The 24,161-nt window shown below is 38.2% G+C and overlaps 1 protein-coding gene across 4 annotated transcripts in view; it reads left to right on the forward strand.

Annotated features, from left to right (window-relative positions):
* USP34 (ubiquitin specific peptidase 34) overlaps positions 1-24,161 on the forward strand; it is a 258,244-nt gene that overhangs the window by 82,602 nt on the left and 151,481 nt on the right. For all 4 annotated transcript variants that reach the window (XM_056126930.1, XM_056126939.1, XM_056126955.1 and 1 more), the window contains 8 exons: positions 5,681-5,806; positions 5,975-6,104; positions 6,918-6,953; positions 7,282-7,412; positions 7,682-8,298; positions 12,935-13,149; positions 16,956-17,071; positions 17,169-17,296. In XM_056126930.1, the coding sequence (XP_055982905.1) occupies positions 5,681-5,806; positions 5,975-6,104; positions 6,918-6,953; positions 7,282-7,412; positions 7,682-8,298; positions 12,935-13,149; positions 16,956-17,071; positions 17,169-17,296 (1,499 nt within the window). The remainder of the gene's footprint in view (positions 1-5,680; positions 5,807-5,974; positions 6,105-6,917; positions 6,954-7,281; positions 7,413-7,681; positions 8,299-12,934; positions 13,150-16,955; positions 17,072-17,168; positions 17,297-24,161) is intronic.

The raw sequence follows: 24,161 nt of genomic DNA on the forward strand, positions 1-24,161 counted from the left end.
AATTGTTGATGATTGGGTTTCAGTCATACTGTGTTCCAACACCCTTCCCTCACCGAAATATATGATTCCTGCCACTAATGTTCCCAGTTTCTCACTCACCCCCACTCCCACCCACAGCCTGCCTCTATTGCAGATAAACAACTCCTCCCCCCACCCCTTTTCTTTCTTTTTAGGAACTGTTTCCCTCTTTTTTTTTCCTTTTTGGGTCACACCCAGTGATGTTTTGGGATTACTCCTAGGTCTGAACTCAGGAATTTCTCCTAGCGATGCTCAGGGGACCGTATGGGATGCTGGGAATGGAACCCAGGCAACCCAGGCCGACACATGTAAGGCAAACATCCTACCTGCTGCGCATCACTCCAGCCCTGTTTCTCTCTTTTTTAAAAAAATAAAAACTTTTTTTTTTTTTATTGAATCACAGTGAGGTAAACCCTTACAAAGCTGTTCATGATGGATTTCAGTCATACAGTATTCCAACACCTATCCCTCCACCAGTGTACATTTCCCAGCACCAGTGTCCCCAGGTTCCCTCCCATCACCCCCAATCCTACCACCATTATACCTTCCTACCACCATATTTTGGATGTTTCTGTCCCAAATCCAAACCCTGCTCCAGAGCAGAATCGAAATAATTTACTTTGTTTTGTTTGTTAAGAATAAACCACTGAGAAAGCTCCAAAAAGTTTCCTTAGTGGAAAGTTTGTGAAGATTGTTGTATTTCCCCCAGGGGCCATTAAACCCTTCTATAAGACATCACTAACATGTTGTTACAGTTTGCGCTTTGTGTGCATATATATATCTCATATGTATGTGAGACATATATATAAAAATATTTTTTCATCTAAGATTGATTGCCTTTGACTTTGAATGACTTTGAAATGCCATCAAATGTGGTGTGCTACTCTTGGAATATGAGTGATGTGAGGTATGAGATGTTGTGTGGTCGCAAATGCAGCCACGCAGTTCAGTAATAGGTTCACTCATGGGAAGTCTTTGCCTGAGCTTGTGGAAAGTAGCTGTGAGCATGGCCACAGTTGAGTTCTGGAGGTTGTTGGCAGCCGGGACTGAGTCCCTTGGATCTAGGAGAGGCCTCATCCGCCCCCCTCTAAGGTGCTCTGAGTAAAACAGCCTGGAGCAGGGTCCAGCTGCATGATTGTGGCGAGTTGTTTTAATTCTCTCTTCTCAGAAAATTATGAATCTCTGGATCTTGGTCGTTGATGAGATTATCTGGCGCCAGTCAGAGGTGGCTTATGGGCGTGACTGCCGAGTTGCCTGAAAAAAGGGGACATAAAAAGATGTCACCCATTCCCGATTTCGTTGAACCTGGAGTTTTCCAGTCACAAGTCCCGCATACCTGGGTTTTCTGAGGATTCAGTTGTGGGTGAGGCTCAGCCCGAGCGTGTGGAGAGCGTCCGTGAGCAGTGTTTTCCTCATTTTTAAGGAAAGTTTACTAGTGATAGAATTTTCTGTTGAAACCTTTTGTTTTACTCGTTAAATATATTCAACTCACTCCCAGTGACTTGTAAGATATTTGGCTATAAATTGGTTATAGCACTGTCCTCCCATTGTTCATTGATTTGCTCGAGCGGACACCAGTAACGTCCCACAACAAATTGTGAGACCTGTTGTTACTGTGTTTGGCATATCAAATACATCATAGTTAGCTTGCCAGGCTTTACTGTGCGATACTCTCAGTAGCGTGCCAGGCTCACAGAGAGGGGCGGAGGAATCGAACCAGGTTCAGCCCTGGCTGTCTTTGTGCAAGGCAAGCGCCCTACGAGCTGTGCTATCACTCCAGCCCATAAATTGGTTTTAATCTTATTTAAGATACTCCTTGTGGGCTGGAGAGATAGCTCAGTAGGTGGGAGTCCTTGCTTTGGGTGCATGAAACCTGGGCCTTATCTGTGCACCACCAGAAATTATTAGTGAGCATACCTTATTGTAGCCCCAAATTTGGTTTTTTGGTGGTCTGGCTTATTTGTTGCTTTCAGGATTATCTTTTTGCCTTTTTCTTTTGATAGTTATTATAATGTTATGGTGTGACTCTTAAATTTTATGTCGACTTCGAATTTGACTTCTAGATTATGTTTTAAGTTTGAACATTTTAAACCATCATTTTTTTCACGTATAATTTGTATTCCTTTCTTCTTTCCCATAATATATTGATATACTTGGTGAAATTCCCACCAGTTTCCTAAACCTTATTCATTTCTGTTCATTTTTTTCTGATCTCCAACTCAGTATTTCATTTGTTTTCAAAGTTGCTCATTCTTTTTGCTTAGAAGTACTTTTTTAACCTTTGTAGTATATTTTTCACTTTAATTATAACTCCTCTAGTGTATTACCATTGTATTTATTTTAGTTTCCCAAATATCTTTGGGCTCCTTTTTAATTAATATTCTCATTTTGTGTGCTGGAGCAGTAGTACACCAGGAGGGCATTTGCCTTGCATGAGGCCCCCTGTGGTTCCCCTGTGCACTGCCAGGACTAACCCCTGAGCATCGCTTGGTGTGACTCAAACCCTTCACCCCCCCAAATTTTTTTTTCGCTTTATTTAGGCACTATAGTCTTATATTGATTTTTTTAAAACTGTTTGAATACCCTAATGGTTAAGGTTTTTACCAATTTTTATGGAGCTTCTATAGGCAGTTTTGTTTTATATCCATTTGAATGGGCTGTGCTTCCCTATTTCCCTTTCTTTTTTTCTTTTTCTTTTACTGTTGTTAATTATATTAAAAAAAACAATTTAGCTCTTTAAATCCTTCTCTCTTGCTGACTTGGGTTGAAATAATAGCAGCTTATTGTACCAATCAAATATATTCCAATATTTGGAAGTCAAAATAATTTTACCTGCCCTGATTTTAGCAAGATGCACCAGAATTATATATTGCTATCTCTGTTGTGGCATGCCTTCGTGTTATGGGGTAGGGAGTGAATGGTTGTTCTCATTCAGAAATTGATATTAACCAATTTATCCTTTTAAGTATTTAAATCATTGTTTCCCAAAGTGGACAATACCTTCCCAATGGAGTACATGCAACCAGAAAATTCTTTCTGTTTGTTCACTTTAAGGAAGTGGATATCTGGGGTCAACGAATGAGGGGGTGTCTAATTTTTTTTTCCCTTCTGGAAATAGAGCAATAAGTGAAATAAGTTTGGAAAATTTTGGAACTTAGAATGTACTCTTGATTTTCAGAAGAGTTAATTTCAGTCAGGATTATTTTACAGAAATGGATTCATGGCACTTTATGCTTTCTTATTTTCACTGATGTCCTTTCCTCTCACCCTACCCCTACTTTTAATGACTTTTGAAGAAGACAAGTCTGAATCTGCTTTATAACGCAACTTGATCAGAAATTCATGCTTTTGAGTCTTAGTATCTTCCTTTGTACTTTAAAAAAAATTTGCGTCATGTTTTTTATATGTATGTATGATGTGCATCTCTAAAAGAGGCTGAAATTTTCTTGATGTTTCAAATAATTTAGTTAGATGTTTTTGATTTTTAAATATTAAGAGTATCTCGGTTGTTTCTGGGGGTTGTGGTTTCAGGAATTGAATCATTACTATTTTTAAGGAGATATGTTGAAATAGAGTAAATTTCACTTAACAAGCATTCCTCCAAATGTTATTTTTCTATTTCACCTATATTTTAGTCTTTATTCCTGAAAAATATATAAATCAGTCCTTTATAAGAGAAAAAGGTACAGTTTTGAGAGGTTACTTACCCATTGGTGCTCAGGGATCACTCATAGCAGAGCTTGGGAGCTACATGTGGTGCTGGTGGGGATAGAACGTGAGTCAGATTCTTGGAAGGCAAGTGCCCTAACTGCTGTATAACTAACTGTTCCAGCCCTCGTGGTTTTGTTTCGTTTTTTAAAAAACACTGAAAATATATACAGTCTCCTCAGCTCTTTCAGGAAACAAATCGGAAATGATAGGCCTGCTGATGTTTTTTGCTATATTCTGATTATGCTGTTGGTAGCTTTATGACTATAAAACACAAGTCTTTTATATGGTGATATAGTATATCTTAATTATCTTTATGTTTTATGTACCGTTCCTCATTTACAGAATTGTGTGTGTGTGTTTTTTTTTTTTTTTTTGCTTTTTGGGTCACACCCAGTGATGCTCAGGGGTTACTCCTGGCTTATGCATTCAGGAATTACTCCTGGCGGTGCTCGGGGGACCATATGGGATGCTGGGAATTGAACTGGGTCGACCATGTTGGTTGCGTGCAAGGCAAATGCCCTACCTGCTGTGCTATCACTCCAGCCCCCTTTTTTTTTCTTTTTCTTTTTTTTTTTTTACAGAATTGTTTTTAGAATAACAAATTAGTCTGTATCTTTGGGATTATTATGTCAGCTGTTGTTATAAAGGAGTTTCTACTGTATAGTAAAATAAATATGTTACATAAATATTTATAAGATTTAACCTGTGAAATATTATAGACTTAATTTTTTTCTTCAGTTGAAAAATTTTATTGCCTATTTAAAAATTTATGGTTGATTTTTGTATTGATAACTACATAAGTTTAGTTGGAACCGTTTTAGTAACTTTATTTCAGAAATTATTGTGGGGAGTGAGAGAGAGTACAGGAGTTAAACAGTTGTCTTCTGTGGTGCTGATCCTGGTTCTCTCCTTGGAATTTTATTTAGCTGGCCTTTTGGGTCATACCTGGTGATGCTTAGGGGTCACTCCTGGTTCTGCACTCAGGAATCACTCCTTATGGTGCTGGGGATGCCAGAGATTAAGCCAGGGTGGCTGCATACAAGTCAAATGCCCTACCCACTGTACTGTTGCTCCGGCCCCTTCATTGGCATTTTATGTGCTGGTCTCTTGAGCATTATCAGTGTGATCCCTGAGTACAGAACCTTGAGTGATTGCTAAGTACAGAGCCAGCAGTAAATCCTGAGTGTACTGCCAGTTGTGTGGCCCCCAAATCAAACCAAAGCCAAAGTCTCAAGGACTTTACTCTTTTTCTTTCTTTGTTTCTGGTGGAGTTAAGAGGAAGGAAGGGAGCACACCCATTTTGTGGTCAGGGTTCACATTTGGCAGTGCTCAGGAGATCATTGAGGTTCTAGAATTCAAACCGTGGTTGCAGCAATAGCTGCGCGCCAGGCAGGTACCTTAGCCTTTGTGCTCTTTGCTTAAGAAACAAAATTTGCAGTTTGCTTGGAATGAGATTAAATTTTGCTTATGTGAGTGTTTTTCACAATTTAGTGCACTATTACATTTGATAATTAACATTTTACCAACATAGTATTAGTGTTTGCACTTTTTTTGGTTTTGTGTTTGGACCATACCTAAGTGCTTGCAACTATTCTTGGGTGGGTGCTTGGGAGAACATTGGTGCCAGAGATCAAACTTCCTACATGTATAACATAAATTCTGATCCATTAAGCTAGCTCTCTGGTCCTTCTGATTACTGTTTGAATTTAGGGGGTGGGGTGCAGTGGGTGTTTAGACCAGACCCTCTGCTGCTTCAGATTTTATTCCTTGCTCTGGTGCTGAGGGGGTTACTCTAGGCAGTGCTTGGTAGAATCGTATTGCAAGGCAAGCACCTTAACCCTTGCATAATCTTTCTTCCCTCCACTTTGTAGTTTTTAAAACTAAATATGTTTGTTGGCATCTGAATATTTATGTAATATGTTTGACTATTATATCTCACTTTGTTTTTTAGTTGAAGCATTGTAGTCGGTATATACATGACTTATTTCCTTCACTCATAAAGAATTTGGATCCTGTGCCACTCCGACATCTCCTTAATTTGGTCTCAGCTCTTGAGCCAAGTGTTCATACTGAACAGGTATATTCATTCATAATGTCTTGGTAGTGGGATTTTTTTTTTAATCTTAAGTGAAACAAATTATGATTCTGTTACTGTGTAGCTTATTACTGTTCTCACTTCAGTAGGCAGTTGGTTTTGATGTTATGTAAAACTTCTAATTTCATCCTCTCTAATTTTTTTTTGAAGACATTGTACTTGGCTTCAATGTTAATTAAAGCATTATGGAATAATGCACTAGCAGCTAAGGCTCAGCTATCAAAACAGAGTTCTTTTGCATCATTATTAAATACTAATCTTCCTATTGGAAATAAGAAAGGTTAGTAAAATGTAAATGTATTTGAAGTTGTTCAAAGTTCATTACTCAGATTTGATGTATATCTGTTGTTTCTATTGAATTTTAAAATATATTTGAGAAATGGGAATATTTGTGTGTTTGTGAAAAGATTAGTAGACTGGGATTAACTAATGCTTTTGTTCATAAAGTTATAAATAAAGTTTAAATAGGTATGGAATATTTTCTTATTGTTTTCTTTGAAAAAATCCTGTTTATACATATTGTGTAGATATTAGAACACAACATAGTTCTTTAAGAAGAAACTTTGAAAACAGAACTTAATGAATAGCATTTTCTGCTTTAAGGTTTTTTTTTGTTCAGCTTCCTTGTGTGTGATTTTACATGTGTAGCTTTCCTGGGATATCTAAAGCTCTATCAACTTTAGTTGTTGTTGGTTTTTTCTTTTTTTTTTTTCTTTTTTGGGTCATACCCAGTGATGCTCAGGGCTTACTCCTGGCTCTGCACTCAGGAATTACTCCTGGCAGTGCTGGGGGGACCATAGGGGATCCTAGTGATCGCATCTGGGTCGGCCATGTGCAAGGCAAATGCCCTACCCCCTGTGCTATCTCTCCAGCCCCTCACTTTAGTTTTTGTCTGCTGACATTACATACTACTCTTTTCTTAGACTTTTCTATTCAAACACACACAAGTACTGTAGGTGGTGGGCTCTCATGTATTTCAGGTTTACTTATCTGTATCTTGTTGATATGTGATAAGAACTTTAGATTAAATACTGTCCCAAAGAAGGCTCAATCACTTAGAATGTTTTCCTCCTGTTTTTTCCTTTTCCTTCAGAGGAAGAAGAGCTCAGAAGAGCAGCCCCATCACCTTGTAAGTTGAGTGTTTTAGAAATGTGAGGCAAGATGACTTGTAGTTTTGCTGATCTTCTAGAGTTACTTGGATTTTTAATAATATATTAGTCATGAAGTTCATTTTGGGAAAATGTAAATGCTTAGCTAATTATCCTTTTTTGGTTGAAAACGTTAGTCTTAACTTTTAATTGAAAAATTGTATTCTCTTTAGAAATGGCAAATCTTAACATTTCTAGAATGTTTTTGGCTGCTTAAAGCTTCAGTAAAACAAGGAATCAGAGGATTTTTTCATTCTTTTAGAATATGTTAATATAAATTAGAAATAAACAAAAATCTGTTTATATTAGGGTCACCTGTAGCTAGCCCTCAAAGCAGTGATAACAGTGATACCCATCAAAGTGGAGGCAGTGACATTGAAATGGACGATCAGCTTATTAATAGAACCAAGCATGTACAACAGCGACTTTCAGACACAGAGGTATGAGAAGTTCACTCAACCTTTACATTAAAGCAATACTTTGATTTTGGTGCTCCTTATCTTTTGAACTGAGAATATAGACGTGTTTCATATTTAGGCTTCTCTTTATGTAATGGTCTTGAGGTCTTCTTGAGTATTTCAGTATTGTATAAGTTGAGACTCAAGCAGCCTTTATGAAAAATTACAGGATTTTAATGTCATTTAATTTATCCGTGATATAGCTTAAGTATTTTTATTTTTTTTAAAAAAAAATCTATTTTTAAATGCAGGAGTCTATGCAGGGAAGTTCTGATGAAACTGCTAACAGTGGTGAAGATGGAAGCAGTGGTCCTGGTAGCAGTAGTGGCCACAGTGATGGATCTAGCAATGAGGTGAATTCTAGCCATGCCAGCCAGTCAGCTGGGAGCCCTGGCAGTGAGGTACAGTCAGAAGATATTGCAGATATTGAAGCCCTCAAAGAAGAAGATGAAGATGATGATCATGGTCATAATCCTCCTAAAAGCAGTTGTGGTACAGATCTCCGGAACAGAAAGTTGGAAAGTCAAGCAGGCATTTGCTTAGGTGATTCTCAAGGTCCATCAGAAAGAAGTGCTACAACCAATGGAACGGGAAAGGACCTGGTTTTTAACACTGAATCATTGCCATCAGTAGATAATCGAATACGAATGCTAGATGCCTGCTCACACTCTGAAGATCAAGAACATGATATTTCAGGAGAAATGAATGCTGCTCATATAGCACAAGCCTCTCAGGAATCTTGTATTACACGTACTGGGGACTTTCTTGGGGAAACTATTGGGAATGAATTATTTAATTGTCGACAGTTTATTGGTCCTCAGCACCACCACCACCACCACCACCACCATCATCATCATCACCATGATGGGTAAGTCTAATTGAAAAAGTAGATAGTAGATTTCCCTTTAGGGAAATAATTATAGCTTCTTGTTCTGTCAGTGTTCTGTTTCGTAGGAATATAAACTATAAATTCATACCACAGTAAGTAATCTTTAATTTTCTAGTGGATACCTTTGAAACAAGATGAGAAATGCTGAGGTTTTTGTTCGTTTGTTTGATTTTGTTTTCACATGTTTGTGCCACACCTGATGGTACTTAAGGGCAATTCGTGGCTCTGTACTCAGGAGAGACACTCCTTGATGGGCTTAGTGGCACTGTATATGGTGATAGAAATTGGAACCAGTGTTTTGGCCACAGCAGCTGCATGCACAGCAAGTCCCTTACTCCTGTACTACCCCTCCAGCCCCTAATTTTTTTTATAGGCAATTAAGCTTAAAGTTTTTTCAAATTAAAATACTTATTTTGGAGCATGTGATCTTCTAATCAGTGATTAGGGCCCAAAGGGCATAACTAGCTATACTAGGCTATGTGGACTGAACAGTTTAATGCTTGGATCCTGGTGATGTAGTGTAACTCTGTCCGGCACTGCTGGGGACTACTAGGGCCACACCTAAAAAGTAGTGCCATATACTAAACCCAGGCCTTTTGTGTTCCAGTCATGTGCTTCAGTCTTTTGAGCTGTCTACCTGGCTCCTTTCTTTCTCTTATTTTGGAGGGGATGGAGGACCAAGTGTGCAGTAATTTTGTGTTATTTTATATATACAGCATATCTCATAATTTTTTTTCTTTTATATCTCATAATTTAGACCAGATAGTTTTTGTGTGCAATGGTTACTTGTAGCTAATAGACATCATTTTGGACAGTACAGATCTAGATTTTCAAATCCCTGTAATTGGCCTAACAGTATGTATCAAATAATTTGTGGGAATATCTCATTAGAATATCATAAAGACTGAAGGAGTAGTACAGGAGTTAAGGCACTTGCCTTGCATGGGGTCAGCACTCATTTGAATTCCCAGTACTACATATGATCTCCTTAGCACCACTGAATATGAATCCTTTTCTCCCTCCAAAAAAGGTGTGATCACAAAAAAGAAAATGTTTATTTTTATCATGATGCCCTAATTTCAGAATTCTAATATGGATGAAGCTATTGGATTATCCGAGAAGTGTTTATGCTAACTGTGGTTTTGTCACTAGTGAGGATGTTTGATAAGGTACTAAATTTTAATAAGGTACTTAATTTTTCTTTCTCCCTTTAAAAAAAAAACTTTTCAAAATTTTGATCACACTTGGTGGTTGGTTACTCCTGACTCCGCAGTTAGGAGTCACTCCTGGCAGTGCTCATAGGACCCTGTGGGTTTCAGGGGATTGAACCCAGGTCAGCCTTGTATAGGGAAAGCGCCTTACCTGCTGTGCTATTTCTCCAGCCCTGGTACTTAATTTTTCTTTCCCTTGGTGTATGCTCCTTCATAAAATGAGAACAGTAGTATTTGTCATATGAATTTTTTTTTATATTTCATGGGCTAAGATATGATGGGTACATAAGAACTCACTAATTGAAAGCTGTTATTATTATTATTTTTTTAATTCACAGTAACAAAACTTTCTTGTTTGAGCTTCTATCATACAGTCATCAAACACCCAGCCCTTCACCAGTGCATGTTTTCTACCACCAAAATCCCCAGAGCCCCTCCCCCCCCTCGCCCCCTCCTTTCTACACCTCCCCCTGCCTGTGTGGCAATTTGCAAAATACTCTTTCTCTACTTTAGTTACCTCCGATATTTCGAGACCAGTCCTACCACCCCTCATACCTGCCAAAAATGCAATGCTAAACAATGTGTGTTGTATTGCTTGTTATAGATATAATATAATGTGCAATCACAACATATCCATATAATAAAAATAAGATAAAATATAAAAATTTACTACTTGCAATGGAAATAATAACAGCTTTTGACACACAAATGAGTCTTAGACCCGGTAATATTTTATTATTTTATATTTTACTAAAATCATAGGAATTCTGAGATTTTAATATTTGGGTTTGAAGAAATCACTGTAGCAAAGTTGCTTGGGTCCAAGATTCGTTTGTGTGTCTCTGGATCTTGCCTTGTGGGAGCTTAAATAGATGGTGGACGGATGTGGCGTCATTTCGTCGTCCTATCGGGGTGGTGGGGGGGGATGGCGGGGGGAGGAGAAGGGCCCATTCTTCCCCTGTCCCGCAAGACTTGGGATTTGCCATCACCGCCTCTCGTACCTGGAGCTTCTTGCTGATTTCTAGAAAATGACGGCCACCAGAGCTCCTAGAGGGCAGGCAGAAGGACACCTGCCTACCGTCTGGAGCAGCCCAATGGAAACGGCCTATTGCAAAGTCCTGGACCATCTCTGCAGCAGGTTGCTGAGGTCCGAGATTTGTTTGTGTGTCAAAAGCTGTTATTATTTCCATTGCAAGTAGTAATATTTTGTTGATGGTGAAATAGGAATATTTGGTTTAGTTTGATTAGCTATTTTACAATTAATATGCCAGACCTTTTAGAATTCAGTATGTTTTTTGGGGATAATTATGTATCATATACTGGTTTATTTCTTACATCTGTCTGTTGATATCACTAACATGAATTTAAGGTAATTTTTTTCAATTTTGGTAATACATTTTCATCTTGATTGCTTCATTATTTTGAATTCTCAGCTGTGTGAATCTGCATTGTAGATTATCATAATTTACAGGATACTGCTGGCATATAGGGATAGAAGCTACTAATTAGACTGTGGGGCTGGAGTACACTGAATAGTGCAGTGGATAAGGTACTTGCCTTGCATGCGACTGACATAGATTTGATCCCCAGCACCCAAGAACTGTTCCCTTATCATGTCAAAAGTGATCCCTGAGTGTAGAACCAGGAGTCAGCACTGAGCATAGTCAGGGTGTGGTCAAAAGAGCAAAACAAAAAAACCCAATATCAAAAAAAAAAATCTTCTTTTCTTCTTTTCTTGCTTGAGAATATTTTTCCCCCTTTGTTTTTTGGGGGCTAAGCCTGGTGGTGCTCAAGGACTGCTACTGGGTTAGTGTTTGAGTGATCACTCTTGGCACTTTTCAGGGGACCATGTGGTGCCAAGGATTAGACCTGGGTCTTCAACTTTAGCGCTCTGATCCTTTGAGCTCTCTCTATCCCCTTTTCTGAGAATTTTTTTGCAACTACAGAGGGTGGGGTGTGTGTGTGTTTGTGTGTGTGTGTGTGTGTGTGTGTGTAAAATGTATGTGGAAATAAATTAGGTATACAAATAAACATGTACTGATACTCATAAATTTGCTATACAATGTTTTTAAAGTTACATATGGGGTATATATATTTTATAGGGCAGAACAACCCACAGTTTAAAAGCTAGGTTTACTAATATAATGCACCTAGTACAGCATATTTTAGACATGAGTACTTAATAGATATTTTACTGAATTAACAGTAAAGTAAATAAGTAAGTAAAGGTCCTCCCGTTGATAATCGATTTGCTCGAGCGGGCCCAGTAACGTCTCCATTGGAGATTTTGTTGTTACTGTGTTTGGCATATCGAATACATCACGGGTGGCTTGCCAGGCTCTGCCGTGCGGGCGAGATACTCTCGGTAGCTTGCCGGGCTCTCCGAGAGGGGCGGAGGAATCGAACTCGGGTCAGCCATGTTGGCTGCATGCAAGGCAAACGCCCTACCGCTGTGCTATCACTCCAGAATTAACAGTAATAAAATTAATATTAGCCATCTTTAGATTGTAGTCTTAAAATATTTTTTCCTATTAATTGTGCATTTGTACTAATAAAATGTACACATACTTTATGGTTTTAAAACATTTGCTGATAATTCCCTAGAATCACTCCTATGTAGTTTTTGTGATGTGTGTTGATGGCCATATGGTATGGATATTGTAAGGTAAGGTAAAGGTAAAGGCCCTTCCGTTGATCGTCGATTTGCTCGAGCGGGCCCAGTATCGTCTCCATTGGAGACTTTTTGTTGTTACTGTGTTTGGCATATCTAATACATCACGGGGAGCTTGCCAGGCTCTGCCGTGCGGGCGAGATACTCTCGGGAGCTTGCCAGGCTCTCCAAGGGGGCGGAGGAATCGAACTCGGGTCGGTCATGTTGGCTGCGTGCAAGGCAGACGCCATAATGTTCTGACATTTGGGACTTTTTATTTTTTCAATTATTGTTTTGGTTTAGGGCCACAGCCTACAGGGTCTGGAATCATTCTTGGTGGGCTCAGGGGACCAAATGGAATACTGGGGATTAAACCTGGGTTGATCCCATGCAAGGCAAGGACCTACTTTACTATTGCTCCAACCCCCATTTGGGAATTTTTAAAGCTGTCAGTATTCATAATTTGAAATCGATTTTTTGAGTATGAGGGAATGTTTTGAGAGTTTTTAAAATAACTCCTAAAGTTATATTCATAATGGGCTGGAGCGGCAGTCTAGTGGGGAGGGTGTTTGCCTTTCACTTTGCTGACCTGGGTTCAGTTCCTGGCATCCTGTAAGGTTCCCATAGCATAACCAGGTCTAACTCCTGAGTGCAGAGTCAGGAGTAACCTCTAAGCATCGCCGGATATGACCCCAAAAGCTCCCCCCACCCCCAGATTTTTATGATAATGTTGTGCTGTTTTTCTTTGTTACAGGCATATGGTTGATGACATGCTAAGTGCAGATGATGTCAGTTGCAGTAGCTCCCAGGTCAGTGCAAAATCAGAAAAAAATATGGCTGATTTTGATGGTGAAGAATCTGGGTGTGAAGAGGAGCTAGTTCAGATTAATTCACATGCAGAGCTAACATCTCATCTCCAACAGCATCTTCCCAATTTAGCATCTATTTATCATGAACATCTTAGTCAAGGTAAGGCTCCTTTGTAAGTAAAATACATTACATTCTTCAAAACAGGAGTAATTTACATTACATTGTGAAATGGAATCAAGTTCATGTTATACTGTAGTATTTATGACAACTTTGTGTTACTTTTGTTCCTAAGGGAATAAAATAAGGATTTAAAGATTGCAGTTTCATTAAGAAATATTTAGTAGGGAGTTGTAATACTACATATTATTATAAATATGACATAGTAGTCTAAGTAGAATGATTTTAGCATGTCATACAAAAATTTTCTGAAATAAATTTAAGAAGTATACAAAATATATATGGGTTTTTTTATACGTATATTTTAGAAAAATGTATTTTTGGTTTTAGGGACACATCCTATGGTTCTTAGAATTTACTCTTGGCTCTGAGCTCTGATAATTCTTGGCAGGCCTCAGGACCAATGTGGTGCCAGGGATCAAACTTGGTCAGCTGTGTGCAAGACAGGCACCCTACCCATGAACTGTTGCTCTGGCTCCATACAAATTATGTTTTCTAAATATTACATATATTTTATGAAATATAAATTTCTGTTTAGTTTATGTATTTTTTACAAAAACGGAATTATATTTTGTGAAATATAATTTATAAAATACTATCTCTGGCCCTGTTAATAGAATTTTTATCTTTTTATGATATTTTCATGTTTGAGAAATGAATAGATTAAGGTCATCAGTTTAAATTTGATACCACATTTACTGTTTTTATCATTTCATCTTTTCCTTTCATTTAGTAATGCACATTTTAATTAGAAAGATTTTAGCATATGATAGGAAATATTTTCTAAAATAACCTTAAGAAATATATGAAAATATATGGGTGTTTATTTATATAGTTAGAATTGAGCAGAATTATTACCAGGGGTTGATGGTTTGTGCCACACCCCACAGTTTTCAGGAATTACTGTTTGGCTATCTTTCCAGTGCTTTTCATCCCTAAAACCTTTATCACATTTTCTCAACTTTTTCCCCTTCTTTTAAATTAAGCTTTATTTCCTTATATTTGCTACTGTTTTTGGTCACACCCATTGGTGTTCAGGTCTTTCTTATTGCTCTTGTGTTCAAGAAACACTCATGGTGGCACACATGGGACTATATATAATGCTTGGGATTGAACCAGAGTTGGACATTTGTAAGTAAATTGACTTACACCTTGAACTGTATGTCTCGCCTTGGGTGAAATTATTAACTTTATTAATGCACTTCAAATCTACTTTTATTAATGTGTGTAATACTAGAACACACTTTGAACACAGATAATTCTTTTGTAGAAGATTTATTTGAGGGGCGCGAAGGAATGTACAGCAGGTAAAGCACTTGATTGTGTTTGACGTGGGTTTGATCCTGGCTCCCCGCCCCCCCCCCCTCCCCCCCCCAAACCTGCCAGGAGTGGTCCCTGAGCACTCCCAGGTATGGCCTAGTTTCTTTCCCACAAAAATTTTGCCTTAACAGTTAATAAAAAAGAAGATGCCGAAATGGTTATAAGTATATACCTCATGTTAAATCACAACACTACTGCACATGTACTTGAATTGGTAAAACTGAGGACTGATAGCATTTAATAATGCTGAAGTTGTAGAGCAGCTAGAACATTGCTACTGAGAGTGCAAAATACTACAGCCATAATATTGTAGAACTATTTTGTCAGTTTCTTATAACCACCACTATGAACTTAAATCCAAGATCCTACTCACTTGCCCAAGGGAATTGAAAATAGATACGTATAAAAATATTCATATATAAACGCACCATTGCTTCATTTTTAGGATCCTCAACTAGTATTAGTAGATAAATAGTGGTATTCTCATATAATAGAGTTCTACATCGACAAAGGAAAGCATGACTGATACAAACATCTCTATAGATATTATCAGATAACATCTTTCTTACCAAGTGAAGCTTGGAATTTGAAGCTAGAGGAGTACTTTGTATATACAGTTCTGAAATAATCAAAAGTAGTTTATAATGAATGAAATATTTAATTTGCGTTGGGAGTTAACTTCAGAGGATCACAAGGGAACTTTGGGGATGATACAAATGTCTCGTGATTATGTATTTACATTATATTTAAGTACAATTAATTTCAGTGAGTAACTGTCAGTACAAATACACAAATTCAAAATGGTAAATTACAGGCATGGAGAGAGGTATCTAATAAAGGACTTGATTCAGAATATGAAACTACTTTTACAACTCAGTAATGCATCTTAATTTTAAAATGCTGAACATTTTATTTCACCAAAGAATGTCCATGTGTGACTTAATTAGCACATGATAAGCTGTGCATCAGTTATTAGGAAACTTCTTATCGATGAGACTGGCTGAGATTAAAAATAATGACCATATCAATATATTGGGAAAACTACAGAGATAAGAATAGTTAAATTCTTCTTTTGTTTTCTTTTGGGGACACAACAAGCAGTGCTCAAGGCTTATTCCTGGTTCTGTGCTCGCTCACTTCTGCCAGTGCTTGGAGATTCATATGACATGCCAGGGATTGAACTCAGGTTAGCCTCATGCAAGCCAGGTGCCCTGTACTGTTTGTCCAGTCCTACTAGTCACACTTAATTTTCCACTAGAGAGAATGTAAAACAAGACAACCACTTAAAAAAAAAAACAGTTTAATGGTACTAATATTTAATATACATTAACTTATGAACCAAGGATTCTATTTCTAAGTACCCACGAGAAAGGAAAACAGGACCATAAATAGAACTGCTAAGTGTATTTATTACAGCATTTTTCATATTAACCTAAAAGGAAATTCTTGGAGCCTGAGAAATAGTACAACTGGTAGGGTGTTAACCTTGAATGTGACCAACCCGAGTTTGATCCCTTGTCTCCCATGTAGTCATATGGTCCACTGAGCACTGCCAGGAATAATTCCTGACTGCAGAGCCAGGAATAACCCCTGAGCACCATGTGACCTCAATCCCTCATTCCTCCAAAAAATAAAAGAGAAACTCTCTCAGCTCTTCTAACATCTATTATGAATGTATAAACAATATTTCTAGATGAGTCTTAATCTGTAATTATAGGGAAGACACTGCCGATAGTACACTCTGAGGTATATAATACCCAACAATTTTACAAAGTGATCAAAGCCACATGTATTTAGTGTAAATATTATACTGTTTGATTTGAATTTTGTGGAAAAGGGTAGCATGAAAACGTATAAGACAGAAATTAAAATGAGGGATCAATTATAATTAGGTGTGAGGGAATGTTTTAAAGTGGTTAAAGTATTCTTAAACTATTGTGACTGTTACACCATCTATTTAATAAAACCACTATATGTACAATTTAGTAGGTAAAATTCATTATATGCAGAAAACGTGAAAACTTTTATTACTTAGTAGAAATAGTGAAGAGACTGTGGAAAGAGCTTTTCTTATTACATTAGTCTTACCAATCAGATTTTTTTTTTTTTTTACTTTGTGGGTCATACCTGGTGATGCACAGAGGTTACTCCTCGTTCTGTACTCAGAAATTACTCCTGACGGTGCTCAGGGGACCATATGGGATGTTGGGAATCAAACCCGGTCAGCTGCGTGCAAGGCAAATGCCCTACCTGCTGTGCTATTACTCCAGCCCCCACCATTCAGATTCTAAACAATACTATTTTTTTGTCATATATAAAAGCAACTATTGTGCTGGTCTTGTTTCATTTTTATTTTGTTATGTAAGGAACTGTTGTTACACATGGGATTTGTTAGTTGAATATTGTTACTGACTTAACAGTTTCAGTCAGAAACGTTTCTTTATAATCTGTTAATTTTGCTTCTTTAGGACCTGCAGTTCATAAACACCAGTTTAATAGTAATGCTGTGACAGACATTAATTTGGATAATGTTTGCAAAAAAGGAAACACTTTGCTGTGGGATATAGTCCAAGATGATGATGCAGTAAGTTATTTAGTAAGATCTAAAAAACTTCAAAATTACTGGAAAATGTAATAAGGATAAACAGTAACTTTTATGGTTTCCTTTATTTGTTTTGTAGGTTAACCTTTCTGAAGGATTAATAAATGAAGCAGAGAAACTTCTCTGTTCCTTAGTATGTTGGTTTACTGATAGACAGATTAGAATGAGATTCATTGAAGGTTGCCTTGAAAATTTAGGAAACAATAGGTAAGTAGTAATTAAAATTTGTTTTTATTGGATAAAAAGGTTTGTCTTTCATACTTTTATTTTTGGGGGGGCATGGGGGGCAAACAGGCATACCTGGTGATCTCAGGAGTTACTCCTGTTTCTGCACTTTGTGATCACTCCTGGCTGTGCTTGGGAGACCATATGGGACCTAGGGATCAAACCCAAATTGGCTGTGGAGGCCTCAAGGAATGTGCAGGAGGTCTGGGAGTTCATTCTTAGGGGGACCATTTGGTGTGCCAGGAATCAAATTAGGTATCCTACTTTTGATTCTTTAAAGGGGCTATACTTTGAATGGTCGAAATAGTCTAGCCCTACCTTCTGTACTAGCTTTGTACTAGCTCTCTCTGATTCCCATTTACTATTTTCTTATCATTTGCCCAAAATGGCATTGTTTTGATCATGGAAATTTTTCATGTAATCACTATACTTTTTAAATTTTCTACCCAATTTCTAATTTGACATGGTTTTAAAAATCTGTTGTTATTCTTCGCTCTTTTATGTTTATATGCCAGTTGTTTTTTATGTAGTAACTGCTTTTGAAATATGGACTCATTCTTTTTTAGTATAAAGATCTTTAGAGTGTTCAGTAAACCATAATTTTGTTGTTTATTCAGAACCACAGTAAACATTTTTAAATATATCTATTTAAAAAAATTCCATGTCCTTAAATTTATTTTTTACATTGTTTCCTCGTTCCTTTTCTTTTCTCTTTATTATTACTGCAGTGATCTGGGCTTGCACACTTGTCATCCTTGTGCAGTTTTATTGCTGATTCAGTGGGGGGTGTAGATGGCCCTGTCACATATCAGGTTGCAATGCTTGAACACTTAGTCAAGGTGCTCATTAAAGTATGCACTCTGTTTTGTTGCAGTTCTTGTGTATTTGCTGTCCAAGAGCACTCTTACACTCTTAGTTGAGGAACATGAACTATGACTGTGGTGCTACCAAAAGTTGTTTGGTGCTTACCAAACCTATCCGCCTGATAGGTTTGTAGAATTAAAAAAAAAAAGGGCCCTCCCGTTGTTCATCGATTTGCTTAAGCGGGCCCAGTAACGTCTCCATTAGAGATTTTTTGTTGTTACTGTGTTTGGCATATCGAATACATCACGGGTGGCTTGCCAGGCTCTGCCGTGTGGGCGAGATACTCTCAGTAGCTTGCCGGGCTCTCCGAGAGGGGCGGAGGAATCGAACTCGGGTCGGCCATGTTGGCTGCGTGCAAGGCAAACGCCCTACCCGCTGTGCTATCGCTCCAGCCCAGGGGCTGGAGCGATAGCACAGCGGGTAGGGCGTTTGCCTTGCACGCGGCCGACCCGGGTTCAATTCCCAGCATCCCATATGGTCCCCTGAGCACCACCAAGAGTAACTCCTGAGTGCAGAGCCAGGAGTAACCCCTGTGCATTGCCAGGTGTGACCCAAAAAGAAAAAAAAGAAAAAAAAAAGGTTTGTAGAATATTGTCATAAAATAAGGACATAGGGCAGATAATAACTTCCACAATAAAAAGTCCATTATTTTTCAGATTTGATGTGCATTAGCAAGGATGTATGAGAAAAGATTTCTTCAAGAATTGGGATGCAATTCGTTGGTATATTTCTTTTCTTCCAGGCTACATGAGGTGGTGTTAAGGGCTCACTTTTGATAGTAGATACTCCCTGAATTCAATTGAAACTGAATTTTCTTTTTTGTTTGTTTTGTTTTGCAATCAAATGATGTGTCTTACCCATGCAGTGAGTGCGCTCTACAATTGAGCCACATCCCTATCCTTGATTTGAAACTGTTCCAGAATCTGTGCAGAGTGTGTGTGTGTGTGTGTGTGTGTGTGTGTGTGTGTGTGTGTGTGTCCTTGCCATAGCACCCCTTCGGGAAGGCACCACCTTTTCCCCTAGCACTTGAGGCCACTCAGTTTCTTACTCCCAACTTAACTGCATGAGACCCAGCCTTTCTTGAGAGTTCTCCTGGAAGCCTTGCCTTTGAGGCAAGTTCTGTCCTCAGTGGAGCCTCCTATCTCCAGCTATAGAAGTTGCAGCCCCTCCCTAGTGTGACCATCAGACTGGTTTGGTTCCTGAGTGGGTCCTGCACAGGGGTTACTCCTGGCTCATCAGCTGAGGAAGCTACTCCTGGAAGTGCTCGGGGGACTATATGAGATGCCAGGGATAGAACCCAGGTCGGCCGCATGTAAGGCAGACGCCCTATCCACTGTGCTGTTGCTCCAGTCCTGACTCCTAAGACTTTTAATAAGGAAAAAATACTGGTATTTCTAGTCTTGTTATTTGTTTTTGGGGCTATTCCTAGTGATACTCACGGTTTACTCCTGGGCTATGTTCAGGGATACTCCTGACTGGACTTAGAGGACCTTATGGGGTGCCAGGGATCCAGTTCAGATCAGTTACTTGCATGGCAAGTACCCTACCTTTTGCACTGTTGCTCTAGTCCCTCTGTTTTTGTTTTTATGTAGATTAAAAACCTGTCTGAGACCAGAGCAAGAATATATTGGGTAAGGCACTTCCCTTGCTATTGACTTACCCAGGTATATTCCTCAGCACCACATGTGGCCCCCAAGCATTCTGACCCTGAGTGCAGAGTGAGGAGTAAGCCCTGAGCATCACTAGGTTTGGTCTTAAAACAAAATACTGTCACTGTCCTCCCGTTGTTTATCTATTTGCTCAAGTGGGCCCAGTAATGTCTCCATTTTGAGATTGTTACTGTGTTTGGAATATTGAATATGTCACGAATAGCTTGCCAGGCTTTGCCGTGCGGGCAAGATACTATTGGTACCTTGCTGAGCTCTCTGAGAGGGGTGGAGGAATTGAACCCAGCTTGGCTGGACTGGCTGCGCGCAAGGCAAACTCCCTACCGCTGTGCTATAGCTCCAGCTGAAACAGTAAAAAATCAAAAAATAAAAGACAATGAATAAATGGTAAACATTTTAAGATTTGTTTGAAGTTTGAATTCTCTTTTTGAAATTTTCCATTCTGTCTTATCTTCTTTGTGATAAACTGCTTTAAAATTTTGGTCAAATTAGTCAAATTAGAACAGTATGTCTTTAGTTTATCTTTTTTATCTAACAAAAACCTCTGCTAATATTTCTAGTTTTGTTTTTGTTTCTATTATGGGAGGGCCAAACCTGCAGTGCTTAGGATGCACTCCTAACACAGTGCTCAGGAAGCTGTGTGTGGTGCCAGTGGTTGAACTGGAAATAGCCACATCACGTTGCACCACATGTAAGACATCACCTAATAGACTGTACTTTCTTCTTTAGTTCCCTGCTGCTAATGTTTTTGAAACTGAATAAGAATTTCAGATAAAAACCTAACATTTCATCCTTCGGTGGTTGATTTTTTTTTTTAAGTACTCTGTTGTGCAGCTTGTTGGAAAAAGACTAAAATTTAAACACTTTAAAAGATACTTTAAGAAATAAATTGCACTTTTTCTCCACCCCCCCTTTTTGTTTTCTGGCTTTTGGGGTCACACCCAGTAATGCTCAGGGGTTACTCCTGGTTCTGTATGCTGGAATTATGCTTAGTGGTGTTTGAGAGAACATATGGGATGCTGGGAATCAAATCTAGGTTGACCACCTGCAAGGCAAGCACCTTACCTGCTGTAGTACTCCCCGGGCCCCGCTTTTCAAATTTTTAAACATTTTTCCTTTCAGCCACACCCACCCAGCAGTCTTCCAGGACTATTCCTGGTTATATGTTTATTACCACTTTAGCTCTTTAACTGTAATTTTTTTTATGTTTATCTCAACACTTTATGAAGTTATTCATATAGTTGTTTCAGGCATACTATGTTCAAGTTCATCCACGATGTATGACCTTCCCTCCATCAGCGTCCAGTCATTTTCCCCCCATCCTGCCCAATAGCAAGCACATTGTAAATTTATTTTATAATGCTTGTTCGATAGGGTGGATTGATAGTACAGCAGATCAGGCATTCGCCTTGCACGTGGCCGACCCGGGTTCGAGTCCTCCGACCCTCTCTGCAAACTACCTAGAGTATCTCGACCGCACGGTAGAGCCTAGCAAGCTTCCCTTGGTGTATTTGATATGCCAAAAACAGTAACAAGTCTCACAATGGAGATGTAACTGGTACCCTCTCGAGCAAATTGATAAACAACAGGAGGACAGGGCTACAGTGCTTGTTTGAAGAAAACTTAAAGGAATGGAAAAACCAATTATCAAAAAATTAATAACTATAAGTCTTATTTGTATTGCTATATGGTCTTAACCTATACAAATAATTTAATACAACATAATGCCTACTCTTATTTGCATAGATAAGTCTTTAATTCTGATATTAAAAAATATTGCATTAACTTTAATTTTGTACTCAGGTCACATGGCATTTGTCATATCTTCCTGGTCATTAATAAAAGTATTAAAAATTCTTCACTGATATTCTTGAGAGTTTGCATGTAGTAGGTAAAGCCTACAACTGTAAAATTCATTAAGAGTGAAGAGAATTTAGAAAATTTAAAGAGAAACCTAAATAGGCCTATATAAGTATAAAGAGTTTATCCTAAGAAAGGGAATATCAAAGACTGGAATATTGAACATGCACTATATGTGAGAAATTAAGTCATTATTGAAAATGTATGAAGTTCTTCACAAGATAGGAGTAAATACACCTTTGTTAATCTATAGAGGGCAACCATAAGCACATGAGTGAGTGTCATACTCAGTGCCACTTGGTGAGAAGCTTGTTCTGTCCTTTGAAGAAGCTCCTTTAACATTTATTGTAAAACTGGTTTCAAGGCATCAATTTCCTAAACTGTTGACATTCCCTGAAGCTTTGTATCATTTCAAATAAGAATACTTTATCTGACTGGATAGAGTATTCTTTGTGATCTGTTCATTTCATTGAAGTTTTTGTGTTCTGATCTTCTATAGTCTAATCTCCATTCTAACGTTCTGACTTGTAGAGTCTTATTTGATAGATCTGCTATCAATCTTATGGGTTTCCTTTTCTATGGACGTTTCTTTATTGATCTTGGTGCTTTCATTATTCTGTATCTTTGGAATTTGTCATTTTGAGTATGATTTCTTGGAGTTTTCCTAACTAGGTCTATTTTTCCAGGACCCTTTGAGCTCTTTAGATCTTGGTTCCTGTAATCCTCAAATCTAGGAAATCACCTCCTTCCAAAAGATTTTTTTCTTAAATGTATTTTAATTTATTTTTTTAATTTAGCAATGTTTATTTTTAAAAATATGTATTATTGAACCATTGTGGGAAAAACAGTTACAAAGTTACTCATGATTGCAGTTCAGTTATACAGTGTTCCAGCACCCTTCTCACCACCAGTGAACAGTGTCCCTAGTTCATATCCCACTACCTTCTCACCCCAGCCTGCCTCTGTGGCAGGCACTTTTCTTTTCTGTCTGTGTCTCTTTCTCTCTGTCTCTCTCTGTCTCTTTGTCCTCCACAACCCCTCACTTCTTCCCTCTCTCCCTCTCTCCCCTTTTGGACATTATAGATTGCAGTAAGAGTACTGAAAAGTTAGTATGTTTATTACCACCTTTGAGTACTCTATTCTTTTCCCAGCTCCCATTTTCATAGAGATCTTTTCTCTGTCTTAAGAGCTGCTACCACACCTCACACACACACACCGTTGTGGCAGACTTCCAACCATGATCAGATGAACATACCTCTTGGCACTCATTTCTATTGTCCAGGTATTAGTCTCATAACTTTTTTTTTATCTCACAAATGAGTGAAATCATTTTATGGTTGTCCCTCTCCTTCTGATTCATTCCACTTGGTATATTTTTCATGTCCATGTGTTTATAATCAAATTTCATGACTTCATTTTTCCTGGAGGCTGCATAGTATTTCATTGTGTAGATGTACCATAGTTTCTTTATCCAGTCATCTGTTTTGGGGCACTCTGGTTGTTTCCAGATTCTGACTATTGTGAGTAGTGTTGCAATGAATATAGAAGTGCAGATGACTTTTCTGTTAAATGTTTTTTTAAAGGTGCTTTGTATTTAAAGACTTTACTTGGCACTTACTGGGTCAGACACTTAGTATCCTTCATTACTTCACTATATACTCCTTAATTGTACCATTGATTTTTGGATGACTATCAATTCTGTTTTGGGTGGTTATTTTTTACAGTTACTTTTTGCTGGCCTTGTCCATCATGATCATTAAATATCATTTGTATTTTTGATCTTCCTTGGATATCATGCCTTTACCTTTGCTGATTCATTCTTTAACCAAATATGTATTCATTGTGCACTGTATGCAGGCACTTTCACTATGTTCTTTCTCTCATTTTGCACATTTTAGTGGTAGACTTTAAATATAGGAATATTAATTGGGTCTAATCTTGAAAAGACACTAATACTAATCGAATCATGCCAGGTAGCCTGATTTCCAGGCTTAGCTCACTGGAGCCTTTCAAGGCTGTGGTTGGGCTACATTCACACCTTGGAAGATACGGTGTCCTGGCTACACCTGACATTGACATATAAATGGCCCAAGCCCACAACTCCACAACTAATCTTGAAGAGATGGGGGAATTGTCACAGTTCCTTAGTTCCTGGAGCATATGGCCATATATGAGGCTATGCAGCACCATATTTCACAGTGCTAACAGCACAGCAAATTAGATAGGAAAGTTGTCAAAGCCAACTAAACTCAGTGAGTGAAAACAATATAGAAAGTGAAACTTGAACCAAACAGTAATTCCTCAGACAACAACTCTGATAACACTTGGTGATTTACAGCACTTTTTACAAGTTTTGTTTCATTTTTCGATAATTCAAAAAATTATGCAGCCAAGGCTGCATCTAATGTTATATAGAACTATCCAATGGTACTCAGGATTGAATTTAGGGCCTCTCT

The sequence above is a fragment of the Sorex fumeus genome, unplaced genomic scaffold, assembly GCF_029834395.1.
Source record: "Sorex fumeus unplaced genomic scaffold, SorFum_2.1 ptg000006l, whole genome shotgun sequence".
Classification (NCBI taxonomy): Eukaryota; Metazoa; Chordata; class Mammalia; order Eulipotyphla; family Soricidae; genus Sorex; species Sorex fumeus.